Source organism: Petaurus breviceps, unplaced genomic scaffold (assembly GCF_028583685.1).
Source record: "Petaurus breviceps papuanus isolate PSGF00001 unplaced genomic scaffold, PetGlider_PUasm1.0 90763, whole genome shotgun sequence".
Lineage (NCBI taxonomy): Eukaryota > Metazoa > Chordata > Mammalia > Diprotodontia > Petauridae > Petaurus > Petaurus breviceps.
Genome location: NW_027187340.1, coordinates 12,658,098 through 12,679,065, shown reverse-complemented (window position 1 = coordinate 12,679,065; position 20,968 = coordinate 12,658,098). Strand labels below are relative to the sequence as shown.

Here is a 20,968-nt window from a genome sequence, read left to right as displayed (position 1 = left end):
TTACAACAACACATGATATCATCATTCCTATTTTATAGATGAATGAACTGAGTCAAAGATGAATATGACTTGCCCAGGTTCACATAGCCCTTAAGTATCTGAGGCAGGATTTGAATGTTGGTCTTCCTGATTCCCAGTTGACCATGTATTCATTATACCATCTAGCTGCCTCTGTAGTTATAAGTTTAAAGTCACCTCACCAGATCATTTTCCCTGCCAACCATTTCTAAAGATATTTTTGAGGATGTTTCTAAATATCTGTGTTATGGCAAACATCATCAGATTGCCACTGCATTTAGATTTGAACAATGAGCGTGTGGTCTTTGGAAGCAGTAATAAAACAATGCCCTAGCTATCTGACCAAACAATGATATTATTTTCTAAGCTTGTCCTTAGTGTGAAAATATCAGTGTCTGCTGTACATCTAGTGGTCTAGGTCTGTTTCTGGAAGAAAGCTTTCCATATTCTTAGGAAGTTGGCATGTGCTTCCTTTCTATAGCCACTTTCATTTTTCTTCTAAAATGAACACACTTTAGCATTAAATTCTCTCTCTCTACTTCTATTTCTTTGCATTTCTCTCTCTGTTTATCTTTCCTTCTCTCTTTTCTCCTGTGCTCTCTCACCTTTATTCTCTTTTCTCTCTCTGTCCTCTCTGTCTCTCCTTTCTTTTTCTTTCTGTCCTTTCTGTGTCTCTCCTCTATCTTTCCTTTATTTATTCTCTCTCCTCTCTTCTCTATGTCTCTTTTCTCTCTCCTCTGTCTCTCCTTTCTTGCCTTCTCTCAGTCTCTCTTTTCTCTCTCTTCCTCTGTCTCTGTCTCTCTTTTTCTGCCCCTTTTTTCTCCGTTTTCTCTGCCTCACCCCGCGTCTGTCACGCACACACATTACATAGTCCTTTCTTCTTCTTTTTAATCCCAAAGGATTCACAGAGCAGGCTGTGCTACAGCTGCTGTGTTTTCCACTGGTTCAATTGGCAGTTACCTACTGTGTGGAGTTGCTAGGAGAAGGTGAATAGTCAGAATTACAACATCAGTTGATGTACATATTCTTTCTGTAACAACCTGTGGAGCTCCACGGTCTCTTTTCTGAAGGGATTTATGCATTATTTTCAACCTGCTGACACGAATGCTTATTTGCCGGTTTGGGGGAAGCATGGCATATTTTTAAAGGTTGGTTATAGATCAATTAAAAGACAAAAGCCTTGGCATTTAAGTAGGTACTTTTTTTCTCAGGGTGGTGCTGCTGATGCTGGTTCCTACCATCTGTTTTCTTTTTGCATCCTGCTCCTTCAGTTTAGAGAGACAGCTCCAGCTTTTCAGAGTACTTGAGCCATTCACATTTTCCCTGCATGATCATAAATTTGAGTAAACTGTAGGAATGCTTCTGTGCTTCCATGCATGTCCTAATAACGAGTGAATTGCATTTGGGAAGAGCCTGGGCATCCTGGCAGTCAGTGGTACAGTAGCTGGCTCACATGTATGGATTTTACTTGTGAGGTCAGAGGAGCTGTTTATGCTGCTGTCTGCTTGTGAGGGGACAAAAGCAGTGGATCTGTCCATTAAAGTGACTGGCAATTCTAGCAGGAGCTTTCCTCAGCCTTGTAAATCTGATAGGCTTTTATCTATGAGCAATGCTAGCATATAACGTGTGTGGATCTTTTGAGCTTGGTAGTGGACTAAGGAATGCTTTTACTTGCTGCTGAACCTGACTATAACTGTATTGCCATAGGACAGTTATCATGGGGTCTACTGCTACGGAAATTGAGGAGCTGGAAAACACCTCTTTTAAGTACCCTATAGGAGAACAGACTGAAAAAATGTGGCAACAGCTGAAAGGAATGTGAGTAGACTGTTTCTGGGTTGTTTTTTTTTGGGGGGGGGAATCTACTGAATATTAAGATGACATCAGTATCTAAGAGTTACTTGAGAACCTTTAGTGTTATTTATGTCTCAGGGATAATGCTTTCATTAGAGAGCAGACTCAAAGATTTTTTTTTTAAAGATGATTGTTTCAATATTAGCAACCAACTTGTTAGAAAAATGTAAATCTTATTGCACCTGCTGCTTTCACTGTCATTTACTTATAGATAACTCCCAGAATATTCACTTAGCAGCTAAATTGCATGATACCTGTTACACATGTGCCTTCTTTAGACATAGAATATCGAGGCAGATAAGATAAATGTGGATCAGCTCTTTACATATTACTTAGAGGTGAATATAAGATTTTGTTCTGGCAGATAGAAATAGGACTCCTGCTAGTCCTCATGAATTAGTGGATCCTATATGCAGGGTTAAATTAATAATGAATGATTGATTTCTGACTTGTCATGATTTTCATCACACTTTAAGTCTTAAAATGATTCCTGTGAAACAGGGGTTTCAGTGGTTAGTATTCCAGCAACATGCTGGACTTGCCAAAGAGTTTCTGTTTTAAATTAGCCAGGGTAACATTTCTACCTAGAGAGAGCTTGCATTCCTCCCAGTGTGTAACTCCATTCAAATGGCACTTATAATATGGCTTTGGAGCTCTTTTCCCAGAATAGATCATTTAAAAGCCTGAATCAAACTTCATTAACTGGTTTGGTTAAAAAAAAATACTTTTTTTTTTCATTTTACCTGTCAGGATCTTTGGCTATTATTTCTCAGATTAGCACACCATGTTTGCAAGCATCCCTTTAGCTGCACAATGATTTAAGAGTTAGAGATTAACATTTGGATAGAGATTTGAAACATCAGGATTTAAAGGTCATGTAACAGATCTGCATATTTTCTCTCTACACAAAAGAGAACATGTTTGCTTTCTCATAAATTCATACTTAGGAAATCCTATTATCTTTCAGAATTGAGACATTTTTAGTAGTCATATCCAAGAGACTATGTTTACTTGCTTTAAAAGAAATATTTTCTTCCAAGAAAAGGACAAATTTGTGAACTGACTTTTATTTAGCAATGTCTGTAAGTTGGAAAGGGGATTAGATTTGTGTTTCATTGGGATAGAGAACACCTGGGCAAGGAAATTCCCTCTACTGATGCAGGTCAGTATCTTCTCTGCAACCTAGTATTTTAGAAAATTGCCTAGAGCACTGACAGGTTAAATAACTTGCCCAGGGTCAAAAGTCAGTATCTCTAGGGGGTGCGGCTGGGGGGTGGGGAGGGAACTTGAAGCCAGATCTTCCTGCCTTTTGGCTCTATCAACAAAACCATTTTGCTTCTCCATCTGTGACATTACATTTCTTAAAAAGTGGCAAAGTTTCTCAGAAGATAGCAAGTTTCTCCCTCACTTTCCATTCTGAATTGGAAATTATCAGGTAGTTCTATATATTATTTAGAATATGTATTTTACCTTTAGGATATTTTAAGAAATATTTAAAAGATATTAGCAACCAATGTGTTAGAAGCACGCAAATCTTATTGAACCTGCTGCTTTCACTTTCGTCTACTAATAGGTAATTTCCAGATTCACCTAACTGCTACATTGCATGATACCTGTTACACATGTGCCTTCTTTAGACATATCATGTTGAGATAGGTAAAGTAAATGTTGATCAACCTTTTATATATTACTTTGAGGTGAATATAAGATTTTGCTCTTGAAGAGAAGGTGCTGATCTAAATTAACAGAGCAAGTCCCCACTGGGAACTCTGTAAACCAATGATATCACAGGTCTGGTCCAAAAGAAAGAAAATTATGGATGTTAGGACAGAAGCTTTTTTTCACAAGCAACTCTAAATCCTTATTGCAAGAACACATTCTAATAGTATAAACAATATTTGTTCAAAAAAAGGATAGGGAAAGGTAGCCATATCAGATTATTGAATTTAGAGAGGGAATAGCTGCTGCTAAGATACCAGTAAAAAACATTATAAAATGGAACTGAAGGGAATGGAAATCTGGGTGTTTGGGGTGAAGAAAAGTTTTTAAAAAATGATCTTTTAAGAGTAGATGATAGTCACAATGAATTAATTTGCACAGTAGACTATTGCAGACCAAGCACCATCATTTAGCAAAGACTCCAGAAGGATCCTAATTGGTCGGTGGCATCTTTAGCCAAGAAACTTGAACATGCATTTTTACCTTGCTTATATTATTTCTACTCAAAAAAACAAACCCCAAACCACCACCAACAAAAAAAAACTGTGCCAATTTTCTAGCTCATCCTTATTCTTGATCATTGGAAAATCCAGGGAAAAATGATATTATGGAAAATAAAAATCATGGTAGTCATAGTAAAAAAAAAATAGATTTTCAATAGCTTTAAAATGGATTTCCTTGTTGAAAAACCTTTGATATGAAGTTACTTGCCCATGCCTTGACTCATTACTCGTTTCATTATAGTACTAATGCCAGGGTTTAGGAGTTGGGAAAATTCAATAGCTATTGCTCTCTCTATTTATTTATAACTTGAAAATGGATAAATAATGTGTTAATAAAATCCTAAGTCACATGTATCTTGAGCCCATTAATACTAATCTATACTGGTGACTATTTTGCCCAAATTGCTAAGGAATTATTTTGACAGTTACAAGCACTGGCTATTGAAAATGCTTTAGACCAAACTAGAAGGGAAGAATACAGGCTAAAGATTAATTTTTCAAAGTAATCATAGAGTGTTATAGATGATATGAACATTAGAGGTCATCTAGTCCATTTCCCTCACTTCTTAGATAAGAAAACGGAGTCCCAGAGAGCTGAAGCAATTTACCCAAGGTCACACATCAAGTTATTGGAAGAGTGGGGTCTAAGATCCTACTTTCCAGCATCTTAGTTCAATGTTCTTTCATGTCCTTGCAGGATTCTAAAGCAACCAGGTCTTTTTGATCAATCTAATCACAACTGCTCACTTCAATACATTGTGGAGGTAATTCAATCCAGCAACCAGCATGACTTTTTCTTTTCACCCCCCACTCAAAGGGCTGACTTTATTTGGCTGAATTAACTGAGTTGACTCTTTATGTTGGCATTATGTTAAGAAGACTTCAATCTGTGTACTTTCACCTTAACCTATACTTTGGCTTAGGGCTTTTTCAACAGTTACTATTTGGCACTGTCAAAACAGAGACTATGAGTCTAAAATCCTGCATGGCTAATGACAACTAAATTGTTTAATTATGTTCTTTGTGCAGTTGGTATTAATAAGTTATGATATAATAGGAAGTCTTTCTCTATTAACAAAATCATCCTGCCTGTTGAAAATGTCATGTTGTCTGAAACAGAATTTGAGCTTCTCAAAATTGCCAGTGCTCATTATTTCCACTTCTGGTATAAGCATTAGAAGTGAACATTTTATATCTGACAAAAGTCTTTCCAAGAGTTTTATACTGCCTGCCTTAGTTTATATAAAATATGTAAGGAGAACATGGAAAGCATAGTGACCTTTTAAATATTGCCTTGGAAAATAATACTAGTTAATAATAATAGCTAACATTTATATTGCACTTATTACACACACATTTATATTATATTATTTGTTTTGCACTTATTATACACAGATTTTGGCCATGACAATTTCATATGCAATAAAAGCTTTCATTAGCTATTGGGGACTATTTTCCATATTAATGAGATTAATTTAATTAATTAATGTGATTACCTATGTGTCTCCTATATCTTCCTATGAAATCTCATTTAGGATAATTAAATAAAATGTTGTGGAAAATTTCATTCATTTCATTTCTTGAAAATATGCAGAGTTAATGAGATTTCCTATGTGTCCAGACTTTAGGGACACCCTGTATGTCAGGCACTAATGCTAAGCACTTTTTAATTATGTCTCATTTGATCTTCACAACTGCCCTGGGAGTTTGGTGCTATTATTATCTCCACTTTACAGCTGAGGAAACTGAGGCAAATAAAAGTTACGTGATTGGCCAAGGTCACACAAGCTATTTCTTTATTCCTGATCAACAAGCATGATTTTGACATTCATTTGTGTTTTTAAGACCCAAATCAAACAGAAAATGAGGTTGTGATATGAAGGTGAAGTATCTGCTTTTCTATTCCTTTTAGCAAGTTGAAACAAGCTTAAGGACCATGAACACACTTTTAGAAGGGATCTTAACTGTGGGATAATCTTTTAATAAAACATATTAGAGACTTGGGATGATGTGCACGATTTTTTTTTTACCTTTGGAGCATATTTTTTTAAAGAAATGGAAAATAAAATCAATTATTAACCATTATTATTTTTTCCTTTGGCAAAAATGAGGAGCCATGATCTTCCATATATGATTTTCCTTTTTGAAAATAAATTTATGCTCAAGCATGGCTTAAAGAAGCATGGTAGAGAGGCTCTGAAATCAGAAGACTTGGTTGTGAATTCTGATTATGCTGCTTACTAGCTGTTTTACCTTGGATAAAACACCTTACTTTTTTCAGTCAGATTTCTTATAAATAAAATGCAGGGTTTGGATAAGATGAATTCTCTGGTTCTTATGATTCTTTAGAGCACTTTACATCATTACCTCATTTGAGCTTCATGTCAGACCTTTAAGTATTATTATACCTATTTTACAGATAAGAAAATTGAGCATCAGTTTTCAAAATTAGAGAATCAGATTCAAAATCACACACCTAAAAAGTGACAGAGCTGGACTTTTAATACCAGGCCTGATCCCACACTCAGTAGCCTTTTCCTGCTGAGAGGTTGCACATTCTCTCTGACCTTTAAAACTGTATCCAAGTATAAAACCCCTTGAAATAAAAATCAATGACTTCAAAATTTCATTAATCTAGAGGCCATAATAGAAAAATGGGACAAGAAATAAAAAGATATATGTGTGCTTATAGGCTCAATAGTTTAAAAGTAACTCAAGTAGATTGATAAGAAAAAATGAATATAATAATTTTATAAATAAGCTACTAGTACTCCCTTTTGAGAATGAATTTAGTCTCCTTTAACTCACATTCCACTTCATTCAGATGTAAGTTTCTACTCTTGATTCCATTCAGTTTATCCACTCTATTCCCCAAGTTTTGGTATTTTTGTTCTCATTCAAGTCCTTTTATCTTCATTTGTAACTGTCTGATAATTTTTTAAAAAGATGTTTCAACATCCTTTTAAAAATCCAGGTGGGTGGAAATATTGTAAAGTAGCTGTGGCTTCATCTTCTTTGTCAATTTCACACAGAAATAATATGTGGTCTTTGGCTATAAATTGGAAATCATTGATGCTGCATAGAATATGTTTCTGAAGATCCTTTTCCATCCCTCCTTTGCAAAGGTGGGGAACTATAGATTTGGAGCATTGTATATACCATCAGAATAAGTAGATTTATTGACCAGTTTTGCCGAACTTCATTTTTTCCCCTGCCTTATTTTTTTGTTGTAAGAGATGGCACTCTGGGGAAGGGAAGTAGAAGGGATATATTCAGAAAGGAAGGTGATATAAAAACAGAAGACATCAGTAAAAATAAAAAAAAAATTATTTTTAAAAGAAAAAAAGTACTTTTTAGTTTATTGTGCCAAGGTGACTGAGAATTAAAACAAACAAACAAAAAACCTTGGTTCTGAAATTTCTTTAGGGACTGGACTGTGTTGGTATCTACTACAGAATGATAACTTTTGCCATGGTTTCTTCTTCAGAGACTTTATAAAGTTTATTAAAATTCATCAATAGTTTATAAAGTTCTATAGACAATTTTTTCTCAATTTTTAGAAATTAAAATTTCTAAATTTTAGTTTGTAGCTATGGTACTTTTACTTGTACTTTATTTTTTTTTTTTTTTTGCTTTTTGGAGGGGGGAAAGGTAGGGCAATTAGGGTTAAGTGACTTGCCCAAGATCACATGGCTAGTTTTGTGTTAAGTGTCTGAGGTCAGTCTTGAACTCAGGTCCTCCTGATTCCAGGGCCAGTGCTCTATTTTTACTTGTACTTTAAAACAATAAAAATACCTTTGGGGGTGGGGAGAAACCTTGGTTCTATTTCTAAAAATGTCACTGCTTTAGTTCTTAATTTTACAATGTGAAAACATTTCTAGCAAGCAATAATCTGATAAGAATTCTATTGAAAAGAAGATGATATTATAATTTGGAAAATAAAAAAAAAACCCAAATAATCTCATCAGATTTCACAGTAACAGGATACATTTTCAGATTTGATTGTTCAAAATTTTAAATAATTGGCAGGACATGCAAGAGAGCCACTAGCTTGTAGGACTTTAAATTTTCTAACACTTTCTGCAAATGTAGAAATAGAACTTGTGAGAATTGTTTCACAAATAGTACAGCTAATAGAAAGCCTGTAGAGAGACAGAAGGATTCTTTTTGTCATTTCTTCTGTGTCCAGATGGTCAGATATGGAAGAGAAAAATAAGTGATTGTATTAGTCAATTCAGATTTATTAAGTACTTACTACATACCACCAAGTGTTGGAAATTCGAATACAAGTACAAATATAAAGAAAGATAGTTGCTGCCCTCGAGGAGCTTACATTCTAATGTAATGGAGGAAAACAGCATAAAAAAGGAAGCTGAAAAGGGGAGGGGAGGGTTAGGTTACCCTCCAAGGGAAATTGATAGAGGAAATATGGAGACTCAGAACTTCGGTCCAGTGGAAAGGTACTGGATTTGGTGTCAGGCATGGATTCAAATTTGCTACTCATTACCATTGTGACTCTCAGCAAGTTACTCCCCTTTTCTGAGTCTCACTTCCCTCATCTGTAAAATGAAGGAATTAGACTATCACTTCAGAGATCACTTTTAGCTCTAAAGCTCTTGAATTCAGTTCCTTTTTCATTTCCTTTTCTTTCTTTTGCTTTTTGATAGATAGGACTGTCAGTACTGGAACAGCAAAAGCTGAGCAAAGTGGAAGGGTAGGAGAGGAAGAAAAAGGGAGTCCTGAATAATCTGAAACTGTGTAATAATCCATGATATAACTGACATTATCTCCATTCCAGAAAAGAGCAGTGTGAAATTAGAAATCATTTAGTTTCTGAGAAACAGTGCCTCTAGGCATCACAGAAGTTGTGGGGTGTAGAATGGAGAGAAACTAAGATTCATTTTACTGAGTCACTAAAATTGAGTTAATTGGGGCTGGGATTCAGCTTTGGGGCAACAATACCAAAACAAACTATTAAGTAACTGGAATACAGTTACAAGATTGCTGTTAAGAAATAAATGTTCAGAATCTGGAGTGAAATACGGGAGCCAAGCCTGAAATCCAGATACTTGTTCAAGGTCAAGATTAAGAGAGTTGTACATTTGATTGCCAAGGTCAAGTAAACAATGAAGGGGACGGAAAGGAAGGAGGATTTAGCAAGACACTAGGTTTTATGCTTCCAAAGGTTGGAAGAGCAGAGCACATGACCAGCAGAGAGATCCTCTAGTTCTTAAAAACTTGGACTTTTGGTATAGTCAACTCCATCTGAACCTGGCTCAATTAACCACTGCATACTCAACTCATCCATTCCCTCAGAGAATAGAAATGATCATGAATAACTGGTTTACTTCCAAAGGCAAAGAAATAACCCTTAGACCATTTTTTCTCTTTGAATTATGTTACATGGGCTTTTGGTCTGTTGATATAGAAGCACTGATTTGACTCTTTTACAAGGTCAGTTAAAAGAAAAAAAAAAGTGAAATAGCCAAACCTGTTTTTGAGCATTGTCGTAGCCTTAAATTATGTCTCATTTTTTGTGAAATGTTATTTTATGGGTGATAGAATGGATTACAATATATAACCATTTGCTAAATTTTGTAATGTTACCAACATCAGTAATTTAAATTCATTATTCTATACTGAATGTCCCAGTGTTTAATTTGTAAGAAAGCTAAACTTATAGTTTCCACATTTCTACCATAGTTTGGATTTCTTAATATGTAGTTTCATAGAATTTATACAGGGAGAGGTCTTCTAGGGATCATTTAACATCAACAACCATAGATGGAAGGGAATTCAGAGGTTATCTGGTCCACAGATCCACATTTTACAAATTAGGAAACTGAGACCCAGAGCAGTAAAGGGTCATATCTAGTGAGTGTCAGAGATGGCACCTGAGCCAAGGGCTCCTCCTAATTCTGTAACACTTATATTGTACCACATTGCTTATAAGTTTAAGTACAGACAAGTACAGGTTAATGTATTTAAGGAAGACCCATTGTAGAGTAGGGTTACAAAATCTGCCAGCAGATATCCCCAATTTCTTTCAGTTGTTGAGTTTGATACACCTCCAAATATGCTGAGGATCAATGCTTCTGAGATCTTTTAAGCCTTGGTCATAGCACATCTTCAAAGCTAAACCCATCCATAAGTAAACAATGTTGTATATATAGGAAAATATTTAATGGGGGTAATTAGAATATAGACTAAAGGAAAATTAATATTAAATATGTCACTATAAAAATGACTCCTTTATAGTAAAATCAAAATTCAGTAATTTTATATATAAAAGCACATTAAAGATCATTGCCTTTCTTTGGCCCAATAGAGCCTGTCTGCCTCCAAATGAAACCATATTAACCTTCTACCTTCAACTAGTAAGAGAGATAGAGAAGAGAAGGAAAAAAGCCTTAATAATGCCAAATCTTTGCTCCTTGATTCACTCAATTTAAAGAGCAGATCAAGACAGCAAGAAAGGCTACATGTCCTACTCATAGACAAATAGGAGGTCAGGAACAAAAGGGACAAAAGACTTTCCCTTTCAGGCCACCAGAGAGGGAAAGGGAAAGATAAAAATAGGAGATGATTTCTCTCATGGCTACTTGGGAGGAAGAAAGAGATAGAAAAGTTAAGATCCAGTCTCTAAAAGCCACCTACCACTTCTGGTCAAACTGGATAACATGCTTATCAATTTAGAACCAAAGGCCTTAGCTCATGACCTTATGTAGGAAGCTCAGCCAGGACTGAATCACTTACATATCTCAGGGGTTCTATATTACTATTAAGGAATATAGATTTTAGTGTTGGATGAAGTCTTAGAGTTCATCTAAGCCAAAATTCTTATTTTACTTATGAAGTGACTTGGTGACTTATGAAGTGACAAGGTGGTTGTTGTTGTTGAGTTATTTTTTCAGTCGTGTTTGACTCTTTGTGACCCCATTTTGGGGTTTTCTTAGTAAAGATACTGGAGTGGTTTGCAGGTTCCTTCTCCAGCTCATTTTACAGATGAGGAAACTAAGGCAAACAGAGTGGATTGACTTTCCTAGGGTCACACAGCTAATAAGTGGCTGAGGTTGGATTTGCACTCAGGAAGATAAGTCTTCCTGATTGCAAGTCCAGTGCCCTACCCACTGTGTCACTTAGCTGCCCCAATCATTAGTAGAAGAACCAAGTCCTCTGATTCCAAATCCATTGCTTTTCCTACCACACTGCCCTGCATTTGAGAAACAGTATTAAATCAAGAAGGTACATTTGAAAAGTTGCTATCAAACATTTGAAGTATTTGGAGACCATTTCAAATAGATAGAGCTACTTATGGAGAGGGACGGGTTTTTCTATCACTCAATCTTCATTCATAATGATCTAAGATATTATCTCTCAAAGATGACAGCCAGGAATTAGAAAGCTGAGGATGCTTTTCCATGAGCATAGTTTATCCATCAATTTTACTCATTAAATGTAATCATACAGACTCTTCAACAGTGAAATGTTGGATATCATTGGTAAGATTTAGAAAATGAAAGAAAAATATTAACTTACTTTTATAGAAAACAATTTAATCAGTACACCCAGAATACTATTTAATTCTAGTTGACATGCTGTAAAATAAGCATGAAAACTGGAGAAAATCTGGAGAAGCAACAAAAATAAAATGTAAATGGAGTGAATACTACATGAAGATAGGCTAAAATGTTAGAAATTTTTATTCTACAAAAATTAAGTATGAGAAGAGAAATGATTGAAGTCCTTTGTTTCCTCTCATTTTCTTCTTAATCCCCTTCAGTTTGGCTTCCAAACATCTTTCCATTGACACTGCTTTCTCTAAAGTTATCAATAATCTTTAATAACTAAATCCAATGGCCTTTTTCTCAGTACTTTTCCTTCTTGACCTCCCAGGAGACTTTGACATTATCAGTGACTCTCTTCTCTTACATAGACTCTTCTTGCTAGGTTTCTGTGAGACTACTCGTTCCTGGTTCTCTTCCTTCCTATCTGACTACTCCTTCTTAGTTTCCTTTGCTGAAACTTCATTTACTCTACTGTTGTAGTGGCAGGGTCTTGTAGTGCAAAGAGAAATGAAACTGGAGTCAGGAAGCCCTGCATTTGAATCCTGTCTCAGATAACTACAAACTCTGTAACCTTTCTGTGTCTTGATTTCTTCATCAGTACTTACCAAAAAGGGTCTGTTAAGATTATAGTACCTGTATCAAAGCGTCTGCTGTTGAGGCTCAAATGAGATAAGATGTGAAAAGTGTTTTACAAACTTCAAACCACTGAAAAATGGCAGTTATAATATTTTGCAAGTCTTCTGCTGCTCTCCTTTCTATCGTTAATTTGTCTAAATAATTATTTTCTATAGTATCACTTCCTGTGTGTTCTTAGGACTCTCTGAACCTCAACATCCCCATAGGAAAAATGAGGGTTGTTGTGAGGGTCTAATGAGGTCAAATGCTTCTAGTCCCTTCTTTCTCTAATGATCCAGTGTTTCTTAAACTCTAAGTCATGACCCCATATGGGGTTGTGAAAAATTTGGCAACAGTAAAAGGTTTCTGAACATTCAAAAACCAAAATTTAATTAAAAACCAAACAGTCTGAGGTGTTTCTGTTAATGCTTGCCCATGTCGCATCCAACAACTTTATTGCAGCCTTGGTTCTGAACACAAAGCATGTGCACTTTGCACTGTGTGCCCTTAGGCCATGCAACACCAGTGAACACCGCTGAAAAGCAAAAAGTGGTTGTAAGTGGATAAAGTTTAAGAAGCCCTGCAATCCATCCTCCAACAGCTGCCAAAGTGATGTTCCTAAGGTATGGATCAGGTCATGTCACTCCTTGGTTCAATATTGTTACTCCCCTATGGTTCCTTTTGCCTATAGGACCAAACAAAATGCTCTCTTGGGTATTTAAAGCCCTTCACACATAGGTTCCAGCCTATCTTTCCAGGCTTATTATAAATTCCCTTTTACATTCTCTGTGTTCCAATCAAACTGGACTTCTTGCTGTTCCTCATATTCAATGTCACTTGATGTCTTCATTGTTTCCATACCTTGAATATCCTCCATCCTTATCTCTTAGAATGTCCAGTTTATTGCAAAGATCAGCTCCAGTGCCACTTCCTATATTTTCCTTATCCTTTCCCAGTCACTCTCTGAAATGACCTAGTTTTTGCATTGTATACATTTTGCATATACTTATATATGCCCAGGTTGCTTTCCCAGATAGAACATAAGCTTCTTAAGGGCAGAATCTCTCTCTCTCTCTCTCTCTCTCTCTCTCTCTCTCTCTCTCTCTCTTTCTCTCTCTCTTTCTCTCCTCTCTTTTTGTCTTTATATCTTTACAATATAGCACAGAACTGGTTGCATACTAGTCAATGTCATTGATTGACATTGATAATATATGTAAAGTCTATCTCAAACTTTAAATCCCTATACCAAGATAAATTATTTTTATGAGTAATAAAACTATCTTTTTGTTCCTGCAGTCTTTCTGGGCTTGCTCTCCCTTCTGTTTGCAAACTGGAAGAGAAACAAAACTTGGTGTGATGTCACTGAGTAACTTAACAAGTAAATTATAGTCTTCTTCTCCCAATCCAAGATCCATAATTATTAGCTAAAATCAACTTATCCAAGTGCATGAGATTTTTTTCTGGTTCTTTTCTAACAATGTTTAATTAGCATACTAGTAATGTTCTTGATTGAAAGTACTATAATGGGATTAGACTCTTTTAACTTTTTTTAAGCTTTTAAAATATAACTTAAGCACTCAGATTTTTATCATCTTTAGGCTGCATAGAACAATAATCTCCTCAGACCATCTTAGAAGACATTTGGATGAGTTTTTGTAGCAGAGAAAGACTGGTCCTAATTGCACTTTCATTGGTGTCTCATCTCTGTTGTGACTCCATACATATATTATCAGTTTCTGTACATCTTCCTCTTATACCCAACAGAATAACTCCAGCCATCTGTTCCCTTGGATATTTGTCTGACGTACTGAGTTGAGGCAGTCCTAGCAGAAAAATTTCCTTGTTATCCATATCCAGTTATACAATCAATGAAATTGACATCATAATGATGTCATTCACTCCAAACTGATGTTTTGAAGCTATGGAAAATTAAATTTAAGGAGACAATGAAGAGAAGACTTATCAGAAAGAGGCAAGTAGAGAACCTGGTGCGGGTGGGGTGCCAAAACATGGAAAAATTTAGAGGTTCAGAAGATAATCAATGAATTAAAGTCTTTAATCTGAGGACAAAATTAATGAAGAGTAAAGATTTCTTTCAGAGTTGTAGAAAATAAATGTGGACCTAAGCTCATTAAGGGAACAAAGAAGTAAATGTTTAATATTTGAGTGTTTATAAGTTGGAGATAAAAATATAAGGCCATATGTTAAAAACCATTGATCTTTCAGTTATGGTCTCTGTAGGAGAACTCCTTGAAGTTTCATTGATACAGACATCCACAGGAACCCCAGGACACATAACTGCTTTATCTTTCCCCTTTCCTGTCCTTTCCCACAGTCAGAGCCCATCTGAAAGCACAGTAGCTCAGGTGTAAGGTGCTGTGGTTGTTGACAATAAGGAGGAATTATCATTCTCTTGTGCTGACAACAAAGAAGTACAGAAGGCAAGGAGCAAGGGCTTCCTCTACCCTTGTGTGACCTGTTGCCGGGATAACAGGATGTATGTGGAGCCCTGACTTTTCCAATGTCCTGTTGCTAGGGGAACAGGATATGAGCTGTCTCCCACTTGTGCTACAACAAAGTTGACTTCTGGTCAGTGGAAAACTATAACTAGCCACTCATATTAGAGCCACATAAGTCTAAACAGGCTACAACCCTAATACAGGTTGCATAAAGGAAGAGAAAGTCATGGAGGACATCCATCTCCTGAACATATTCCTGTGACATTTCCTGTGGTGGGATATGTGGAGGAATGGTTTGGGGGAGGTGGTGAAGAGAAGATCTTTGAAGTCAGAGATTGAGTGTTATATAGGAATAGAGACTCCATAAGTATTGTTCAACTGATTAATTTTATGTGTTTAGTCTTTGAGTCAGGGGAATAAAGGGAAAGAAGGGTAGTTAGGATATTGGAGGGAGTTATCTAGAGAGAAAGGAAGAGAACAAGAGGGAAATTAAGTTCATAGGGCTTGGGAATAGCCAAGGAAGGAGGGAAGAGATGCTAAAAGGATTTGGAGATTGAGTTTGATTTGAAAGAAAGAGTCACTTAGGTGGACAGCTTGACCTTAAGGAACCTTGAGAGTATTAACTCATGGAACAGATAAATTTCTCATAAAGTAACCATAGTCACATATAGGGGTATTTATGGAAGTTAGAGATAATTGAGTTTGGGGCTGAAGAAGCTTATTCATACTAGATCCATTGGGAACACAGTATAACAATGATAATAATAATAACGGTCAAGTTAACAAGTGTTTATATATTCAAAGGTAAAAACGGGCCCTGCCCTCAAGGAGCTTACAATCTAAGGAAGCTATAAAATGCAAAGAACTATGTACAAATAAGATATATACACGATGAATTGGAAGTAGTCTAATAGAGGAAGACCAGGAAAGGCATTGTTAATAATAATAATATTTATATGGAGTTTTAAGTTTACCATGCATTTCATATCATTATCACATCTCTGGGTGATAGATGCTGCAGGCATTGGTATCCTCATTTTACAGTTGAGGAAACTGAGGCTTAGAGAGGTAAAGGGACTTTTCCAAGATGACGCAGCTAGTATGTGTCAGAACCAGAGTATTTCAGTAATACTGGTGGTTTCCAGTTTTAGTTAAAATATTTTGCTATTGTTGTTGTTGACTTGTTTTAGTCGTGTCCGACTCTTTGTGACCCTATTTGGGATTTTCTTGGTAAAGATACTGGAGTGGTTTGCCATTTCCTTCTCTGGTTCATTTTACAGTTGAGGAAATGGAGGCAGACAGCATTAAGTGATCTGCCCAGGGTCACATAACTAGTAAGTGTAAGTGTCTGAGGTCAGATTCAAACTCATGTCTTCTTGACTCTAGGCCTGACACTCTATCTCCTGCCCCTAGATAAGATACACCTTTAATTTTATTCTTATACTCTACGCCTTAAGCCCAGCACACACGCACACACACACACACATACACACACAACCTTCAGTCGTTAATTTTAAAGACAGCTTCAATTCATTCTTGTATGTCATAGTTCTTATATGTCATAGTCATGACAATTTCTCAAATACTGAGGAAGACTTCCAAAGAATATGACATTTTATGAATAATGTGAACCTTTTAGGTTACATGGGGGAAGGGACCTTTGTATTTAGGTGAGCAACTAAGAGGATTCTCTGTATCCAATAGACACAATAAATGTTTGTTGAATGAATAAACCATTCTGTACAAACAGAAATCTCTCCACTCTTTTTAATTACTTAGGACAAAGCAAACTGGACAGGTCATGAATTTTCAATAATCTTTGGGTATTTAATTCATGAAAAAATGATGAACCTTCAGGTAAAGGAACTTGAAACTAAATAAACTTTGAAGTTTGTGAATAGTTTGTTTCACTTGGAGACCAGACAAAGGGTGCTCTTGCTTTGTACATCTTCATCTACTATGTTTTTAATTTTTTTTGGTACTTAATAAAAAAGGAATAGGAATTGCCTTGCATAGTTGCATGCCTCACATTATGTATTACATAATACATTCTATATTGTCTTTGTTCACTTGCCCTCATAGCTGGAATATGGTCAACTTTTAAAGTCCTGGCCTGCCCTGTGGTAGGATAGCCTGCTTCTCTAAGATTAAATTTTAGAAGTGCTAAGCTCAGGTTCTAGACCAGGGGTGGGGAACCTGCGGCCTCATGTGGCCTTGAGGCCACAGGTTCCCTACCCCTAAAATCTAGACAGGAAATTGATCAAGAAGGGAAGATCAAAGGATTGTTTTATTCCTGTGGAATTCTCCATCTAGCAGAGGAAAGAGACTTCCTTTTCCTTTTGCTCCCCTGTGCTTCTCTTTCTTCCAATTTACTTCAGAAATGATTTGTTTGGCTGTGTAAAAGTAATGCTAATTACATTCATTTATATGAATAGCTTACCTTTATACCCACTACAAAATACAAAAGCCTTTCAATATGTGTCGGATTAATTTGATTTTAAGTTTTATTTGATTACACAGCTTTAAAGTCTGTTTATGTATGTGTAGTCTTCATAGTTTGTAGCTGATGTCAAATGACTGTCCACTGGCAACTTGAGGAAGTAATTAGGATGTTTATAGGGAGTATTTATATTTGAATTAATGAGATGTAAAATTCCTCTGGCTTTCTAAAGGTAGGGCAAGAGCTTTAGAATATATTCTGAATATTTAATAAATGAATGCTACATGTGTCATACTAGGGAACAAGTCTATTTCCATTTCCATGAGACCTATAGCATTTCCAAAAAAATGAATATTTATTGAGTGCCCATAGCACCCTATTGTTCTGGATGACTAGACAGGGGCCTTTTAAGGTCTTTTCAATCTAGTTGGAGGGGAAAAAAAAGACCAAAACTTGTGGTAAGTTAAATAGGAATGCATGATTTAAGTACCCATTCACAATAAAACAGATGAGAGGCCTTGTGTCAGCAGCCTCACAAGAGTGATACCCTTTAAAAACCAGATTGAGTAAATACAAATAACAGCAGTGCTCCTGTGCTAATCTAGTAAGCAGGAAGGCAGGTGACAATCTCTCTTAGTCATCCTTATCTTTTTTTGGCTGATCTGTTCCTCCCCTTTTCATGTGATTTTATCCCTAGCAAAATTGTCTCTTCCCTCTTAGAAAGAATGGCTTTCTGCTCAAATGGTGCTGGAAGGGAGTGGGATACCCATCTCAGTGTTAACTTGGATGCCTAGAGAAATTCTAGTTAAAGTATTCTCTGTTCCATGAAATTGTAAGTTTAATCAACAACTCTCTTCTTTAGCTCTAAACCCCCACCCAGAGATTGTTTTCTGGCAAAATATGACAGGTTTAAATCTTAATGTCACCTAGGGCACTCCCAATCACCTGTTTTCAGTGTAATATATGTGATCAATGTGATGGTTAGAAATGTTGTTACATTTGCCATCTTAAGAGGCAAGAACAGAATTGTTTAAACACAAAAGGGTAAACAAACTTTTGAAGTTTGTCAAAGTTCAAATTCTGAAAAACAAAGATGAGTGTCCCCGTGACCTAGGTGGAAGACACAAGGTTCATACTGTCTCAGAAAGTATTACCCTTACAATAGAGTAGAAGGGGAGAAAGAGAAGTAGGGAAATAAAGGAGCATACCTTCAGTCTTCAGCCTTAGATGTGGTATAGCAATCCATAATCTTCCCTGGCATATATAATGAATCATTAACTCATTCCATCTTGAGGAGGAAGCATGGAAATAGGTTTCTGTGTACTACTATCTCCTTTGCCCTAATTTCCTTGGGAAGGCTCAGAAGAGGCATGTCTAAGAGCCATAAGTATGTGTGTGTGTGTGTGTGTGTGTGTGTGTATGTCTGTGCTATAAGAATCTTACTGAAAGTCACTTATTTGATGACTCTTCCACAGTTGGCATCTTCACTCCAGTTCTAATTGGGATGACAAATCAAGTCGTGTTGGCATGATTTCATATTTAGTTACCAACTACTCCAATATAAGACTCCATATTCCATCGGCAGGAAATTTTGTGGCTTTAGGTCTATGACAAGGTTTTCATTAAATGCATGGTGTGTGTCCACATCAAGAATTGAGGTTCTCCTAAAGTTTTTCATGACCCTTGGGTGGTTGTGGTAATGGTGCAACCTTCATCAATGACCTTTCCATATCCCAGGGCCATGGTGCCATCTTAGCAATGATTGGTGCTCTGACAAAGATAGTAACTATATGGGCCCTTCCACAGTCACTGAACTAAAAAATGTTCCCAAAAGACATCTTCTGTCTGCAGAGGCTTCTAAACCACATCAATTCAGGACTGAGAAAAAGAGGGTGGGGATGTGTGGTGTTGCATAGCTTATTTCTCTGCTTTCTTATTTGATAGTTGAATGCTCTATTCATTTGAAAGGTAGTGTGATATAGCAGATAGAGATCTGGCTTCAAAGGTAAGAAGATCTGGGTTTGTGTCTCACCTCCACTCCATACTTAATTGTTATATACTGTATCTAAATTAGGCTTAAAGCCCATTTGTATAAGATTCTCCTCATCGGTAGAGATTGATTACTTAATATGCCTGAAAAAGGTGGGGAGTTTGCAAGAGCTTGAAGAAGAAAGATCCTTGTTTTCTGGATTCCCAGTTTTGAGAGAGAGCACATGGGGTTCTACATTTTCTTCAGGTCCCTGAAGAGAGAAAGACCTTGGAAAGATGTCACCATGATTGAGGTGCTGAATGCTTTTCACGTCAGCTTCTTCCCAGCGCCCTTCTCTCCCTCCAGGAACCTTTCTCTGAAGAGAATCTAGAACTGTGTATCTTGAGGTAGTGCACTGGAAACAATGCTGAGACTGGTGTCAGAAAAACCCAAGTTCAAATCTGACCTCAAAGACTAGTTGTGTGACCCTGGAGAAGTCATTTGACCTCTGTCTGCCTCAGTTTCCTTATCTGTAAAATAAGAGCAATAATAGCAGCTACAACTCAGGGTTGCTGTGAAGATAAAATGAGATAATACGTGTAAAGTGCTTTCCAAATTTTAGGGGCAGAGAGATAGTGCAGTGGAGAGAGCACTGGGCCTAGAATTGGGAAGACTCATCTTTCTGAATTTAAATCTGGCCTCAGACACTGTCCATTTGGAATACATAGTAATATATGTCATATATTAATATATAACTAATTACTGTGTTTGTGACTGTAGCAAGTCATTTAGCCCTATTTGCCTTAGTTCCTCATCTGCAAAATGAATTGGAGAAGGACATGCAAACCACTCCAGTATCTTTGCCAAGAAAACCTTAAAAGGGGTCACAAAGAGTCAATTGAACACAACTGATCAACAACAACATTCCAACCCTTAATACAAGATAAATTATAATAACTAAGTTATTAATAAATATCATTTATAATCTATTGTTAATAATTTTAATTTTAAGTAATAATTATTGTTAGAAGCTGGAAGGCTAGGATCTCTCTTCTCCTTCCAAACTCTCACAAACTCTTCCCCTTATTCTCTGGAGTACTGAGTAATCAATTTTCACCAGTGAAGAGAATCTTACGTGAATGGACTTTGAGACTAGGTTACATACTCTACAGCAGCAGAATGCAGGAAACTAGTTGAGAATGTGTGTATACACACACACACAGACATACACACACATATCTGCATAAGAAAGTGTTAATAAGGGAAAACAAAGTCTATGAAAACTTAGGGAGCAGGGAACTACTATTGGATAAAACATCACCTGAATGCTTCTTTCCAACAGTCCTAAACGAGAAGGATTAGGAATTGTTCAAGGTAAAGGGATACTATTTATTTGCAATGATATGTTATAATTTTAAATGATTATTAATTTTAGTTTTAACTTTTGTAAAATTCTCCAGGTGTGTAAATCATAAACTACAACAGCCAATTTTATAACATCATTTAAAATTTTTATGTCCTGCTTCTTAGCTTTCTATTTGGAATATAACCTAAGCCTACTCAGGCACTTCTGGAAATAGATTTATATTACCCTTTCAGATGTTCTGTAAAAACACAATGTATGGATCCTAAAAGAAAAGAAAGATTAAGGACAAAGATATTGTTCAACAGCTGAATATGCTCCAAAAAAAAAACCCAAAACACGAATTTCCATTTCAAGGGATTTTCAAAAAATAACAGATGTAAGCAGGGTAGGATAGGCAAGCATCTTTTTTCTAATCCATTTCCCCTCTTTACATTGATCCTGTAATAAGTATTTTCTG

The 20,968-nt window shown here is 36.2% G+C and overlaps 1 protein-coding gene across 1 annotated transcript in view; it reads left to right on the top strand.

Moving 5' to 3' along the window:
• The first annotated feature begins 1,340 nt into the window (after positions 1-1,340).
• Positions 1,341-20,968, top strand: part of PDE1A (phosphodiesterase 1A) — a 494,981-nt gene continuing 475,353 nt past the window's right edge. The window contains exon 1 of the mRNA XM_069068578.1: positions 1,341-1,836. Coding sequence (XP_068924679.1) covers positions 1,736-1,836 — 101 coding nt within the window. The 5' untranslated portion in view covers positions 1,341-1,735. The remainder of the gene's footprint in view (positions 1,837-20,968) is intronic.